Below are 13,132 nucleotides of genomic sequence, written 5' to 3' on the forward strand. Positions count from 1 at the left end.
GGCGGTGGTTGGGCAGGCAGAGCCCCCCAACGCGGGAACGTGGGGGGCGGGGCTCAGCTGCGGGCCCGGGCGGGACACATGGGAGGGGGTTGGTTTCCCCATCACGTCAGGCTGACGGGGCAGCCTGGCATTTTGGGGTGGGGGTCCCCTTTAGCTGGGGAGGGGGAAACTGAGGCACGAAGCAGGGCTTGACAGAGGGGGCTCTGGGTTCTTGAAATAAAGAGGCCAAGGGGTGGGGGCGTCTCCTTCCATCCGAGATGGCAGCTGTGCCAAGCAGGGCCTGGCTTCCAGCCTCATGTTTCATGCTGGGGTTCCCTGTCCACCACCGGGGCATGGTGGGGTGGGGGTGGGGGGCTTCCTGGCCAAGATGGTTGCGCTCATGTCAAGCTGAGCTAAACTTTGGGCCTTTAGCGTTGGGGGGCGTTTGTGTCCTCATCTTCCAGGGGAATCCCGTCAGGGACCGAGTGGGGGCGGGGGAGTTCAGCCGGGGGAAGATGTGCTTTAAAATAACGAAGGGTTTTTCTGTCCAAGATGGCCACCCTCATGTCAAGCAGAGATCAGTGTATGGCAGGGGCTCTGTGCCACCCCCCCCCGCTATAAAACTTCACGCCCCCCCTGTATCACCACTGTTCTGCATAGGAAAGGCTGGGCTGGCTAGCAGGGCCATTCCCCGGGGCCCACACCAGAGGGGGGGCTCGGACGGGGCCCAGGCCCCACAGCGTGGAAGGGCAGCCTGACTAGTAACTCTGGAAAGCTGCTCGCGGCACTGGGCTCCCGCGTGAGAGCGGCTGGGCCGTAGCATTGTACCGTGGGGGAACAGCTAGGAACTGGGGGTTCAGAAATGGGGGAGGGGTTTTCTGGCAGCCAAGATGGCGACACTGGTGCCCAGATGGTCGTACTCCCTTTGATGTTTGGGAGGGGGGCTCCCCTCTAGCTGGAGGGAAACAGGCACTCGGGGGAGGGGGCTTCCTGCCCCAGCCTGTGGTACAACCTTGTATTGTGGGGGTGGGGTCCCCTTAGCCGTGGGGGGGGCGTTTCCTTTCCTTCCTCCCACGATGGCGGCGCCCATCCGTGCCGTACAGCGTTGTATGTTTTTGGGGGGGGTCCCCCTAGCCGTGGGGGGAGGGGCTCGGGTTATTTTTACCCCATCCCCGTTGGGGGAGGGGCTGTCCCGCCGCCCAAGATGGCGGCGCCCAGGGCGCCCGCCCCCAAGATGGCGGCGCCCAGTGGGAGGAGTCCGTACGGCGCGCCCCGCCCCCGGCCGCGGCCGAGCCGGGCAGGAGGAAGGAAGAGCGGCTCCCCGCACACAGCAGGCGCAAGATGGCGGCTCCCAGGGCGGCGTGAAGGCGCCTGGCGTCCAGCAGCCGCTTCCCGCCCCGCTCCGGTGCCGTACAGCGGGGCCGGGGCCGGGGCCGGGCTGCGCCGCGGGGCCGGGCTGCGCCGGGGGGCGGCGCGCGCGGGGCCGGGGCCGCCGGGGGGAGGCGGCGGCTCGTTCTGCGCGGCCGCCATTTTCCCCCGGCGGCGCAAGATGGCGGCTCCCAGGGCCGGGCTTTGACCGGGGGGGGCCCTGCCCCGTCTGGGAGCGGGGGAGGGGCAACGGCCCCAGCCTGGGGGCGGGGGAGGGGCGGCATCGGCCCCCAGCCCCGGGGTGGGGGAGGGGCAACTTGCCCCCAGGGCGGGGGAGGGGCGGCCTCGGCCCCCAGCCCCGGGGTGGGGGAGGGGTCATCTGCCCCGGCAGGGTGGGGGAGGGGCGTGTATTTGCCCCAGGGGGTGGGGGCAGGGGGCTCTCCGGAATAACCCCCTCCCCCTCCCCCCCCTTGTAGGACAGCGAGAGGGGCCATGGCAGCGGCCCCGGCCCCCGGCGGCCCCGCGCTCCTGCAGCCCCGCTGGAAGCGGGTGGTGGGCTGGTCGGGCCCCGTGCCCCGGCCCCGCCACGGGCACCGCGCCGTGGCCATCAAGGAGCTGATCGTCGTCTTCGGGGGCGGGAACGAGGGCATCGTCGACGAGCTGCACGTCTACAACACAGGTGGGGGGGGCCCTGGGGGGCCCGGGCCCCGCCTCCGTGCGGGTCACCCCCCGGCCCGGCCCCGGGCCCCGCCTCCGTGCGGGTCACCCCCCGGCCCCGGGCCCCGCCTCCGTGCGGGTCACCCCCCGGCCCGGCCCCGGGCCCCTCCTCCGTGCGGGTCACCCCCCGGCCCGGCCCCGGGCCCCGCCTCCGTGCGGGTCACCCCCCGGCCCGGCCCCGGGCCCCTCCTCCGTGCGGGTCACCCCCCGGCCCCGGCCCCGGGCCCCTCCTCCGTGCGGGTCACCCCCCGGCCCGGCCCCGGGCCCCTCCTCCGTGCGGGTCACCCCCCGGCCCCGGCCCCGGGCCCCGCCTCCGTGCGGGTCACCCCCCGGCCCCGGCCCCGGGCCCCGCCTCCGTGCGGGTCACCCCCCGGCCCGGCCCCGGGCCCCGCCTCCGTGCGGGTCACCCCCCGGCCCGGCCCCGGGCCGTTCTCTGGCTGCTTCTGTCTCTGTTACACGGGGGAGGGGGGGCCCTGAGGACACTGCCCCCCCCGGCATGTGGTGGCTGTTGGGGGGGGCATGGGAGACAGGGTCACCCCTCCCCCCAGCCATCAGCTGGCTGCTCCCCCCCCCGCCCCCCCCCGGCCCGACACTTGGCGGCAAAACCCTCCTCTGCCAAATTCAACTTTCAAATGCTGCCGCGGTGGCTGCTTTAACCCTGGCCTGCCCGTGGGCGGGGGGGGGGAGCCTGCCCGTGGGCGGGGGGGGGCGGAGGGCGCGGGGGGGGAGCCTGCCCGTGGGTGCGGGGGGGGGAGGAGGGCGCGGGGGGGGGAGTCTGCCCGGGGGCGGGGGGGGGGAGCCTGCCCGGGGGTGCGGGGGGGGAGGAGGGCGCGGGGGGGGGCCTGCCCGTGGGCGGGGGGGGGAGCCTGCCCGTGGGTGCGGGGGGGGGAGGAGGGCGCGGGGGGGGAGCCTGCCCGTGGGTGCGGGGGGGGGACCCTGCCCGTGGGCGCGGCGGGGGAGCCTGCCCGTGGGCGGGTGGGGACGAGGGCTCGGGGGGGGGGAGCCTGCCCGTGGGCGGGGGGGGAGGAGGGCGCGGGGGGGGAGCCTGCCCGTGGGCGGGGGGGAGGAGGGTGCGGGGGGGGGAGCCTGCCCGTGGGCGGGGGGGCAGAGGGGGCTTGGCCCCCGGGGGAGTGAGGGAAATGCCGTCCCTGCGCCAGCCACAGGCACCGGTGGGGGGAGCACCAGGTGCCTCAGAGGTCTGGGGATTGTGGCAAGCGGGGGAGGGTCCGGGGGGGGTCCTGGGTTGGTGGGGGAGGGGTCTGCTGTCCATCCATCCCCCCACGTTTTTACTAAGGGGCTTTCCGAGTGGGGTGTCAGCCCCCCCCCCCCCCACACCCCAGCTCCTCGTTGTGTTAATCTCTGAGAGAACCCAGGAGTCCGGGCTCTAACCGTAGCCCCAGGTCCCTTCCCAGAGCCAGGAGAGAACCCAGGAGTCCGGGCTCTAACCGTAGCCCCAGGTCCCTTCCCAGAGCCAGGAGAGAACCCAGGAGTCCGGGCTCTAACCGTAGCCCCAGGTCCCCTCCCAGAGCCAGGAGAGAACCCAGGAGTCCGCCCCCCCCCCCCCCCGTCACACTCTTGTGGGGGTGTCTAGAGTCTTGGTCAGGAAGCTGCTTGCGAGGTGGCTCGTTTGCCCACAGCCCAGGTGGGGGGTGGGGAGCAGAGGGTTGTGGGTAGGGCTGGGGGGGGGGCCAGGACTCCTGGGTTCTCTGCCGCAGGCTCCCTGTGTGACCATGGCTAAGTCCCTTCCCTGCCTCAGTTTCCTTGTCTGGGATTCAGGGGCGATGATGACGCGTTCGGGCTGCTCCTCCTTGTCGCTCTGCAGTGTCCAGTGCGACGGGGTCACCCCAATGTCAGCCTGCCCCGGACGCCTGGGTTCGCCCCTCCCCGCTCTCAGCTCTGCCTCCCCCCCCCCCCCGTTCCCGGACGCCTGGGTTCGCCCCGCCCCGCGCTCAGCTCTGCCTCCCCCCCCCCCCCCCGTCCCGGACGCCTGGGTTCGCCCCTCCCCGCTCTCAGCTCTGCCCTCCCCCGTTCCCGGACGCCTGGGTTCGCCCCTCCCCGCTCTGAGCTCTGCCTCCCCCGTTCCCGGACGCCTGGGTTCACCCCTCCCTGCTCTGAGCTCTGCCCCCCTCCCCCCGTTCCCGGACGCCTGGGTTCGCCCCTCCCCGCTCTCAGCTCTGCCTCCCCCCCCCTGTTCCCGGACACCTGGGTTCGCCCCTCCCCACTCTCAGCTCTCTCCCCCCCCCCGTTCCCGGACGCCTGGGTTCGCCCCTCCCCGCTCTCAGCTCTCTCCCCCCCCCCCGTTCCCGGACGCCTGGGTTCGCCCCTCCCCGCTCTCAGCTCTGCCTCCCCCCCCCAGTCCCGGACGCCTGGGTTCGCCCCTCCCCGCTCTCAGCTCTGCCTCACCCCCCCCCCCCCCCGTTCCCGGACGCCTGGGTTCGCCCCTCCCCGCTCTGAGCTCTGCTCTCCCCCCGTGCCCGGATGCCTGGGTTCGCCCCTCCCCGCTCTGAGCTCTGCCCTCCCCCGTTCCCGGACGCCTGGGTTCGCCCCTCCCCGCTCTGAGCTCTGCCCTCCCCCGTTCCCGGACGCCTGGGTTCGCCCCTCCCCGCTCTCAGCTCTGCCTCCCCCCCCCCGTTCCCAGACGCCTGGGTTCGCCCCTCCCCGCTCTCAGCTCTGCCCTCCTCCGTTCCCCGGACACCTGGGTTCACCCCTCCCTGCTCTGAGCTCTGCCCCCCCTCCCCCCGTTTCCGGACACCTGGGTTCGCCCCTCCCCGCTCTCAGCTCTGCCCTCCCCCGTTCCCGGACGCCTGGGTTCGCCCCTCCCTGCTCTGAGCTCTGCCTCCCCCCCCCCCCCCGTTCCCGGACGCCTGGGTTCGCCCCTCCCTGCTCTCAGCTCTGCCCCCCCCCCCCCGTTCCCGGACGCCTGGGTTCGCCCCTCCCCGCTCTCTGCTCTCCCCCCCCCCCGCCCCGTTCCCGGACGCCTGGGTTCGCCCCTCCCTGCTCTCAGCTCTCCCCCCCCCCCCCCCGGTCCCCGGACACCTGGGTTCTCCCCTCCCCGCTCTCAGCTCTGCTCTCCCCCGTTCCCCGGTCACCTGGGTTCGCCCCTCCCCGCCCCCACCATGGCGTCCCCCCCCCCCCCAGTCCCGGCCGCCTGGGTTCGCCCCGCCCCCCCCTCAGCTCTGCCCCACCCCCCCCCCCCCGTTCCCGGACGCCTGGGTTCGCCCCTCCCTGCTCTCAGCTCTGCCTCCCCCCCCCCGTTCCCGGACGCCTGGGTTTCGCCCCTCCCCGCTCTGAGCACTGCCCTCCCCCCGTTCCCGGCTGCCTGGGTTCGCCCCTCCCCGCTCTCAGCTCTGCCCCCCCTCCCCCCCCCCGTTCCCGGACGCCTGGGTTCGCCCCTCCCCGCTCTGAGCTCTGCCCTCCCCCGTTCCCCGGACGCCTGGGTTCACCCCTCCCTGCTCTGAGCTCTGCCCTCCCCCGTTCCCGGACGCCTGGGTTCACCCCTCCCCGCTCTGAGCTGTGCCCTCCGGACACCTGGGTTCGCCCCTCCCCGCCCCGTTCTGGACCCCTGGGTTCAGGTGCAGGTGTTTGTTCTGCACCTTGCGGGGCTGCGGGGGGGGGCTGTGGAGGGGGCAGAGGGCAGCCCTGGCCAATGGGGGCAACCTGCAGGCTGGACTTTCTGTCCAGGCCTGGACCCCCGACCCGCCACTCATGCCCCACTTGCCCCCTTCAGCCACCAACCAGTGGTTCATCCCGGCCGTGCGGGGCGACATCCCTCCCGGCTGCGCCGCCTACGGCTTCGTGTGCGACGGCACCCGGCTGCTGGTCTTCGGGGGCATGGTGGAGTACGGCAAGTACAGCAGCGACCTCTACGAGCTGCAGGTAGGGCCCGGACGCCGGGGTTCTGCCCTGGCCCTGGCAGGGGACTGGGGTCTGGTGGTTAGAGCAGTGGGGGCTGGGGGCCCGGACGCCGGGGTTCTGCCCTGGCCCTGGCAGGGGACTGGGGGCTGGTGGTTAGAGCAGTGGGGGCTGGGGGCCCGGACGCCGGCGTTCTGCCCTGGCCCTGGCAGGGGACTGGGGGCTGGTGGTTAGAGCAGTGGGGGCTGGGGGCCCGGACGCCGGGGTTCTGCCCTGGCCCTGGCAGGGGACTGGGGGCTGGTGGTTAGAGCAGTGGGGGCTGGGGGCCCGGACGCCGGGGTTCTGCCCTGGCCCTGGCAGGGGACTGGGGGCTGGTGGTTAGAGCAGTGGGGGCTGGGGGCCCGGACGCCGGGGTTCTGCCCTGGCCCTGGCAGGGGACTGGGGGCTGGTGGTTAGAGCAGTGGGGGCTGGGGGCCCGGACGCCGGGGTTCTGCCCTGGCCCTGGCAGGGGACTGGGGGCTGGTGGTTAGAGCAGTGGGGGCTGGGGGCCCGGACGCCGGGGTTCTGCCCTGGCCCTGGCAGGGGACTGGGGGCTGGTGGTTAGAGCAGTGGGGGCTGGGGGCCCGGACGCCGGGGTTCTGCCCTGGCCCTGGCAGGAGACTGGGGGCTGGTGGTTAGAGCAGTGGGGGCTGGGGGCCCGGACGCCGGGGTTCTGCCCTGGCCCTGGCAGGGGACTGGGGGCTGGTGGTTAGAGCAGTGGGGGCTGGGGGCCCGGACGCCGGGGTTCTGCCCTGGCCCTGGCAGGGGACTGGGGGCTGGTGGTTAGAGCAGTGGGGGCTGGGGGCCCGGACGCCGGGGTTCTGCCCTGGCCCTGGCAGGGGACTGGGGGCTGGTGGTTAGAGCAGTGGGGGCTGGGGGCCCGGACGCCGGGGTTCTGCCCTGGCCCTGGCAGGGGACTGGGGGCTGGTGGTTAGAGCAGTGGGGGCTGGGGGCCCGGACGCCGGGGTTCTGCCCTGGCCCTGGCAGGGGACTGGGGGCTGGTGGTTAGAGCAGTGGGGGCTGGGGGCCCGGACGCCGGGGTTCTATCCCCAGCTCTGGGAGGGGACTGGGGGCAGGAGTGGGGGGCAGTGGGGCTGCATTGCAATGAACCCCCCTTGCAGGCCAGCCGCTGGGAGTGGAAGAGACTCAAGGCCAAGACCCCCAAGAACGGGCCGCCCCCCTGCCCCCGCCTGGGCCACAGCTTCTCGCTTGTGGGCAACAAGTGCTACCTGTTTGGGGGGCTGGCAAACGACAGCGAGGACCCCAAGAACAACATTCCCAGGTGAGCGATCGCCAGGACGCCTGGGTTCTCTCCCGGCTCGGGGTGGGAGTGGGGAGGTGTCGGGTGGGTTAGAGTGCCCTCCCCCAGCCAGGACGCCTGGGTTCTCTCGGGGTGGGAGTGGGGAGGTGTCGGGTGGGTTAGAGTGCCCTCCCCCAGCCAGGACGCCTGGGTTCTCTCGGGGTGGGAGTGGGGAGGAGTCGGGTGGGTTAGAGTGCCCTCCCCCAGCCAGGACGCCTGGGTTCTCTCGGGGTGGGAGTGGGGAGGTGTCGGGTGGGTTAGAGTGCCCTCCCCCAGCCAGGACGCCTGGGTTCTCTCCGGGTGGGAGTGGGGAGGTGTCGGGTGGGTTAGAGTGCCCTCCCCCAGCCAGGACGCCTGGGTTCTCTCGGGGTGGGAGTGGGGAGGAGTCGGGTGGGTTAGAGTGCCCTCCCCCAGCCAGGACGCCTGGGTTCTCTCGGGGTGGGAGTGGGGAGGTGTCGGGTGGGTTAGAGTGCCCTCCCCCAGCCAGGACGCCTGGGTTCTCTCCGGGTGGGAGTGGGGAGGTGTCGGGTGGGTTAGAGTGCCCTCCCCCAGCCAGGACGCCTGGGTTCTCTCGGGGTGGGAGTGGGGAGGTGTCGGGTGGGTTAGAGTGCCCTCCCCCAGCCAGGACGCCTGGGTTCTCTCGGGGTGGGAGTGGTGGGGTGTCGGTGGGTTAGAGTGCCCTCCCCCAGCCAGGACGCCTGGGTTCTCTCGGGGTGGGAGTGGGGAGGTGTCGGTGGGTTAGAGTGCCCTCCCCCAGCCAGGACGCCTGGGTTCTCTCGGGGTGGGAGTGGGGAGGTGTCGGTGGGTTAGAGTGCCCTCCCCCAGCCAGGACGCCTGGGTTCTCTCGGGGTGGGAGTGGGGAGGTGTCGGTGGGTTAGAGTGCCCTCCCCCAGCCAGGACGCCTGGGTTCTCTCGGGGTGGGAGTGGGGAGGTGTCGGTGGGTTAGAGTGCCCTCCCCCAGCCAGGACGCCTGGGTTCTGTGCCTGGCTGTGGGGAGAGGCTGCCCTCTAGCTGTGCAAGGTGGAAGTGCAGGTCACTGCTCTGTCCCGGATCCCTGGGGATGGGGGGACTTGTGCCCCCCCCCACGAGCCCATGTCCCCCCGCAGGTACCTGAATGACCTGTACATCCTGGAGCTGCGCCCAGGCTCCGGCGTGGTGGCCTGGGACATCCCCATCACGTACGGGGTGCTGCCCCCGCCCCGCGAGTCCCACACCGCCGTGGTGTACACCGAGCGGGACAACAAGAAATCCAAACTCGTCATCTACGGGGGCATGAGCGGCTGCCGCCTCGGCGACCTCTGGACGCTGGACATCGGTACGGCCGCCAGGACGCCTGGGTTCTCGCGGGGCTGGGCTGGGGGGCTGGAGCCAGGACACGGGGGGCTGGGTTCTCGCGGGGCTGGGCTGGGGGGCTGGAGCCAGGACACGGGGGGCTGGGTTCTCCGCTGGCTCCCTGGGGGGACTGGAGCCAGGACACGGGGGGCTGGGTTCTCCGCGGGCTCCCTGGAGGGGCTGGAGCCAGGACACGGGGGGCTGGGCTGGGGGGCTGGGTTCTCCGCTGGCTCCCTGGGGGGACTGGAGCCAGGACACGGGGGGCTGGGTTCTCCGCGGGCTCCCTGGGGGGACTGGGGCCAGCACACGGGGGGCTGGGCGGGGGCTGGGTTCTCCGCTGGCTCCCTGGGGGGACTGGAGCCAGGACACGGGGGGCTGGGTTCTCCGCGGGCTCCCTGGGGGGACTGGAGCCAGGACACGGGGGGCTGGGCTGGGGCGCTGGGTTCTCCGCGGGCTCCCTGGAGGGACTGGAGCCAGGACACGGGGGGCTGGGTTCTCCGCGGGCTCCCTGGGGGGACTGGAGCCAGGACACGGGGGGCTGGGCGGGGGCTGGGTTCTCCGCTGGCTCCCTGGGGGGACTGGAGCCAGGACACGGGGGGCTGGGTTCTCCGCGGGCTCCCTGGGGGGACTGGAGCCAGGACACGGGGGGCTGGGTTCTCCGCGGGCTCCCTGGAGGGGCTGGAGCCAGGACACGGGGGGCTGGGCTGGGGGGCTGGGTTCTCCGCTGGCTCCCTGGGGGGACTGGAGCCAGGACACGGGGGGCTGGGTTCTCCGCGGGCTCCCTGGGGGGACTGGAGCCAGGACACGGGGGGCTGGGCTGGGGGGCTGGGGTCTCCGCTGGCTCCCTGGGGGGACTGGAGCCAGGACACGGGGGGCTGGGTTCTCCGCGGGCTCCCTGGGGGGACTGGAGCCAGGACACGGGGGGCTGGGCTGGGGGGCTGGGGTCTCCGCTGGCTCCCTGGGGGGACTGGAGCCAGGACACGGGGGGCTGGGTTCTCCGCGGGCTCCCTGGGGGGACTGGGGCCAGCACACGGGGGGCTGGGCTGGGGGGCTGGGGTCTCCGCTGGCTCGTGGGGGGACACGGGGGGGCACAGGCGGGTCTCAGGGTGTCTGTTCTCATCCCCAGAGACCCTGACGTGGAACAAGCCCAGCCTGAGCGGCGTGGCGCCCCTCCCCCGCAGCCTGCACTCCGCCACCACCATTGGCAACAAGTAAGCCCCCCCCCACCCCCCGAGCCCCTGCCCCCCGTGGCGCAGCTCTGACCCCCTCCTCCCCCCAGGATGTACGTCTTCGGGGGCTGGGTGCCCCTCGTCATGGACGACGTCAAAGTGGCCACGCACGAGAAGGAGTGGAAGTGCACCAACACGCTGGCCTGCCTCAACCTGGGTAAGGGACCCCCCCGTGGCCCCCCCAGAGCCCCCCAGCTCCCCTTCCCTGCACCAACACGCTGGCCTGCCTCAACCTGGGTAAGGGACCCCCCCGTGACCCCCCCAGAGCCCCCCAGCTCCCCTTCCCGCACCAACACGCTGGCCTGCCTCAACCTGGGTAAGGGACCCCCCCCGTGGCCCCCCCAGAGCCCCCCAGCTCCCCTTCCCTGCACCAACACGCTGGCCTGCCTCAACCTGGGTAAGGGACCCCCCCGTGGCCCCCCAGAGCCCCCCAGCTCCCCGTCCCCGCACCACCACGCTGCCTGCCTCAACCTGGGTTAGGGACCCCCCCGTGGCCCCCCCCGAGCCCCCCTGCTCCCCTTCCCTGCACCAACACGCTGGCTGCCTCGGCCTGGGTAAGGGTCCCCCCCAGAGCCCCCCAGCTCCCCTTCCCGCACCAACACGCTGGCCTGCCTCAACCTGGGTAAGGGACCCCCCCGTGGCCCCCCCAGAGCCCCCCAGCTCCCCTTCCCCGCACCAACACGCTGGCCTGCCTCAACCTGGGTAAGGGACCCCCCCGTGGCCCCCCAGAGCCCCCCAGCTCCCCTTCCCGCACCAACACGCTGGCTGCCTCAACCTGGGTAAGGGAACCCCCCCGTGGCCCCCCCAGAGCCCCCCAGCTCCCCTTCCCGCACCAACACGCTGGCTGCCTCAACCTGGTTAAGGGACCCCCAGTGGCCCCCCAGAGCCCCCCCGCTCCCCCTCCCGCACCAACACGCTGGCCTGCCTCAACCTGGGTAAGGGACCCCCCCTTGGCCCCCCCAGAGCCCCCCAGCTCCCCTTCCCGCACCAACACGCTGGCCTGCCTCAACCTGGGTAAGGGACCCCCCCGTGGCCCCCCCAGAGCCCCCCAGCTCCCCTTCCCGCACCAACACGCTGGCTGCCTCAACCTGGGTAAGGGACCCCCCCGTGGCCCTCCCAGAGCCCCCCAGCTCCCCTTCCCCGCACCAACACGCTGGCTGCCTCAACCTGGGTAAGGGACCCCCCGTGGCCCCACCAGAGCCCCCCAGCTCCCCTTCCCGCACCAACACGCTGGCTGCCTCAACCTGGGTAAGGGACCCCCCCAGAGCCCCCCAGCTCCCCTTCCCGCACCAACACGCTGGCCTGCCTCAACCTGGGTAAGGGACCCCCCCCGGGGCCCCCCCAGAGCCCCCCAGCTCCCCTTCCCTGCACCAACACGCTGGCCTGCCTCAACCTGGGTAAGGGACCCCACCGTGGCCCCCCATGAGCCCCCCAGCTCCCCTTCCCGCACCAACACGCTGGCTGCCTCAACCTGGTTAAGGGACCCCCCCGTGGCCCCCCCAGAGCCCCCCAGCTCCCTTCCGCACCAACACGCTGGCCTGCCTCATCCTGGGTAAGGGACCCCCCCGTGGCCCCCCAGAGCCCCCAGCTCCCCTTCCCCGCACCAACACGCTGGCTGCCTCAACCTGGGTAAGGGAGCCCCCCGTGCCCCCCCAGAGCCCCCCAGCTCCCCTTCCCCGCACCAACACGCTGGCTGCCTCAACCTGGGTAAGGGACCCCCCCGGGCCCCCCCAGAGCCCCCCAGCTCCCCTTCCCGCACCAACACGCTGGCTGCCTCAACCTGGGTAAGGGACCCCCCCAGAGCCCCCCAGCTCCCCTTCCCGCACCAACACGCTGGCCTGCCTCAACCTGGGTAAGGGACCCCCCCGTGGCCCCCCCAGAGCCCCCCAGCTCCCCTTCCCGCTCCAACACGCTGGCCTGCCTCAACCTGGGTAAGGGACCCCCCCGTGGCCCCCCAGAGCCCCCAGCTCCCCTTCCCGCACCAACACGCTGGCCTGCCTCAACCTGGGTAAGGGACCCCCCGTGGCCCCCCCAGAGCCCCCCAGCTCCCCTTCCCTGCACCAACACGCTGGCCTGCCTCAACCTGGGTAAGGGACTGGCCCCCCAGAGCCCCCCAGCTCCCCTTCCCCGCACCAACACGCTGGCCTGCCTCAACCTGGGTAAGGGACCCCCCCGTGGCCCCCCCAGAGCCCCCCAGCTCCCCTTCCCGCACCAACACGCTGGCTGCCTCAACCTGGGTAAGGGACCCCCCCCGAGCCCCCCCGCTCCCCCTCCCGCACCAACACGCTGGCTGCCTCAACCTGGGTAAGGGACCCCCCGTGGCCCCACCAGAGCCCCCCAGCTCCCCTTCCCGCACCAACACGCTGGCTGCCTCAACCTGGGTAAGGGACCCCCCCAGAGCCCCCCAGCTCCCCTTCCCGCACCAACACGCTGGCCTGCCTCAACCTGGGTAAGGGACCCCCCCGTGGCCCCCCCAGAGCCCCCCAGCTCCCCTTCCCGCACCAACACGCTGGCTGCCTCAACCTGGGTAAGGGACCCCCCCAGAGCCCCCCAGCTCCCCTTCCCGCACCAACACGCTGGCTGCCTCAACCTGGGTAAGGGATCCCCCCGTGGCCCCACCAGAGCCCCCCAGCTCCCCTTCCCGCACCAACACGCTGGCTGCCTCAACCTGGGTAAGGGACCCCCCCAGAGCCCCCCAGCTCCCCTTCCCGCACCAACACGCTGGCCTGCCTCAACCTGGGTAAGGGACCCCCCCGTGGCCCCCCCAGAGCCCCCCATCTCCCCTTCCCGCACCAACACGCTGGCCTGCCTCAGCCTGGGTAAGGGACCCCCCCAGAGCCCCCCAGCTCCCCTTCCCGCACCAACACGCTGGCTGCCTCAACCTGGGTAAGGGACCCCCCCGTGCCCCCCCAGAGCCCCCCAGCTCCCCTTCCCGCACCAACACGCTGGCTGCCTCAACCTGGGTAAGGGACCCCCCCGGGTCCCCCCCAGAGCCCCCCAGCTCCCCTTCCCGCACCAACACGCTGGCTGCCTCAGCCTGGCTAGAGGAGCCCCCGTGCCCCCCCTGCTGGAACCAGCCCCCTGGCCCCTCCCCACAGACTCCATGGCCTGGGAGCCGATCCTCATGGACACGCTGGAGGACAACATCCCGCGGGCGCGGGCGGGGCACTGCGCCGTCTCCATCAACACCCGCCTCTACATCTGGAGCGGGCGCGACGGCTACCGCAAGGCCTGGAACAACCAGGTGTGCTGCAAGGACCTCTGGTACCTGGAGACGGGTGAGTGCCGGGGGCGGGGAGCAGGGACCCCGGGGGTG

General features: G+C 73.1%; 1 protein-coding gene across 1 annotated transcript; it reads left to right on the forward strand.

Annotated features, from left to right (window-relative positions):
• Nucleotides 1-1,038: 1,038 nt before the first annotated feature.
• Nucleotides 1,039-13,094, forward strand: LOC123357301 (host cell factor 1-like; the record flags this gene model as incomplete). Its single annotated transcript, XM_045000582.1, has 8 exons — nucleotides 1,039-1,384; nucleotides 1,824-2,026; nucleotides 5,792-5,940; nucleotides 7,077-7,237; nucleotides 8,362-8,570; nucleotides 9,714-9,798; nucleotides 9,867-9,973; nucleotides 12,915-13,094. Coding segments are annotated over exons 1-8 (1,423 nt in total), but the record flags the coding sequence as incomplete, so codon positions are not given.
• Nucleotides 13,095-13,132: the final 38 nt, after the last annotated feature.

Source organism: Mauremys mutica, unplaced genomic scaffold (genome assembly GCF_020497125.1).
Source record: "Mauremys mutica isolate MM-2020 ecotype Southern unplaced genomic scaffold, ASM2049712v1 000503F_np12_obj, whole genome shotgun sequence".
Lineage (NCBI taxonomy): Eukaryota > Metazoa > Chordata > Testudines > Geoemydidae > Mauremys > Mauremys mutica.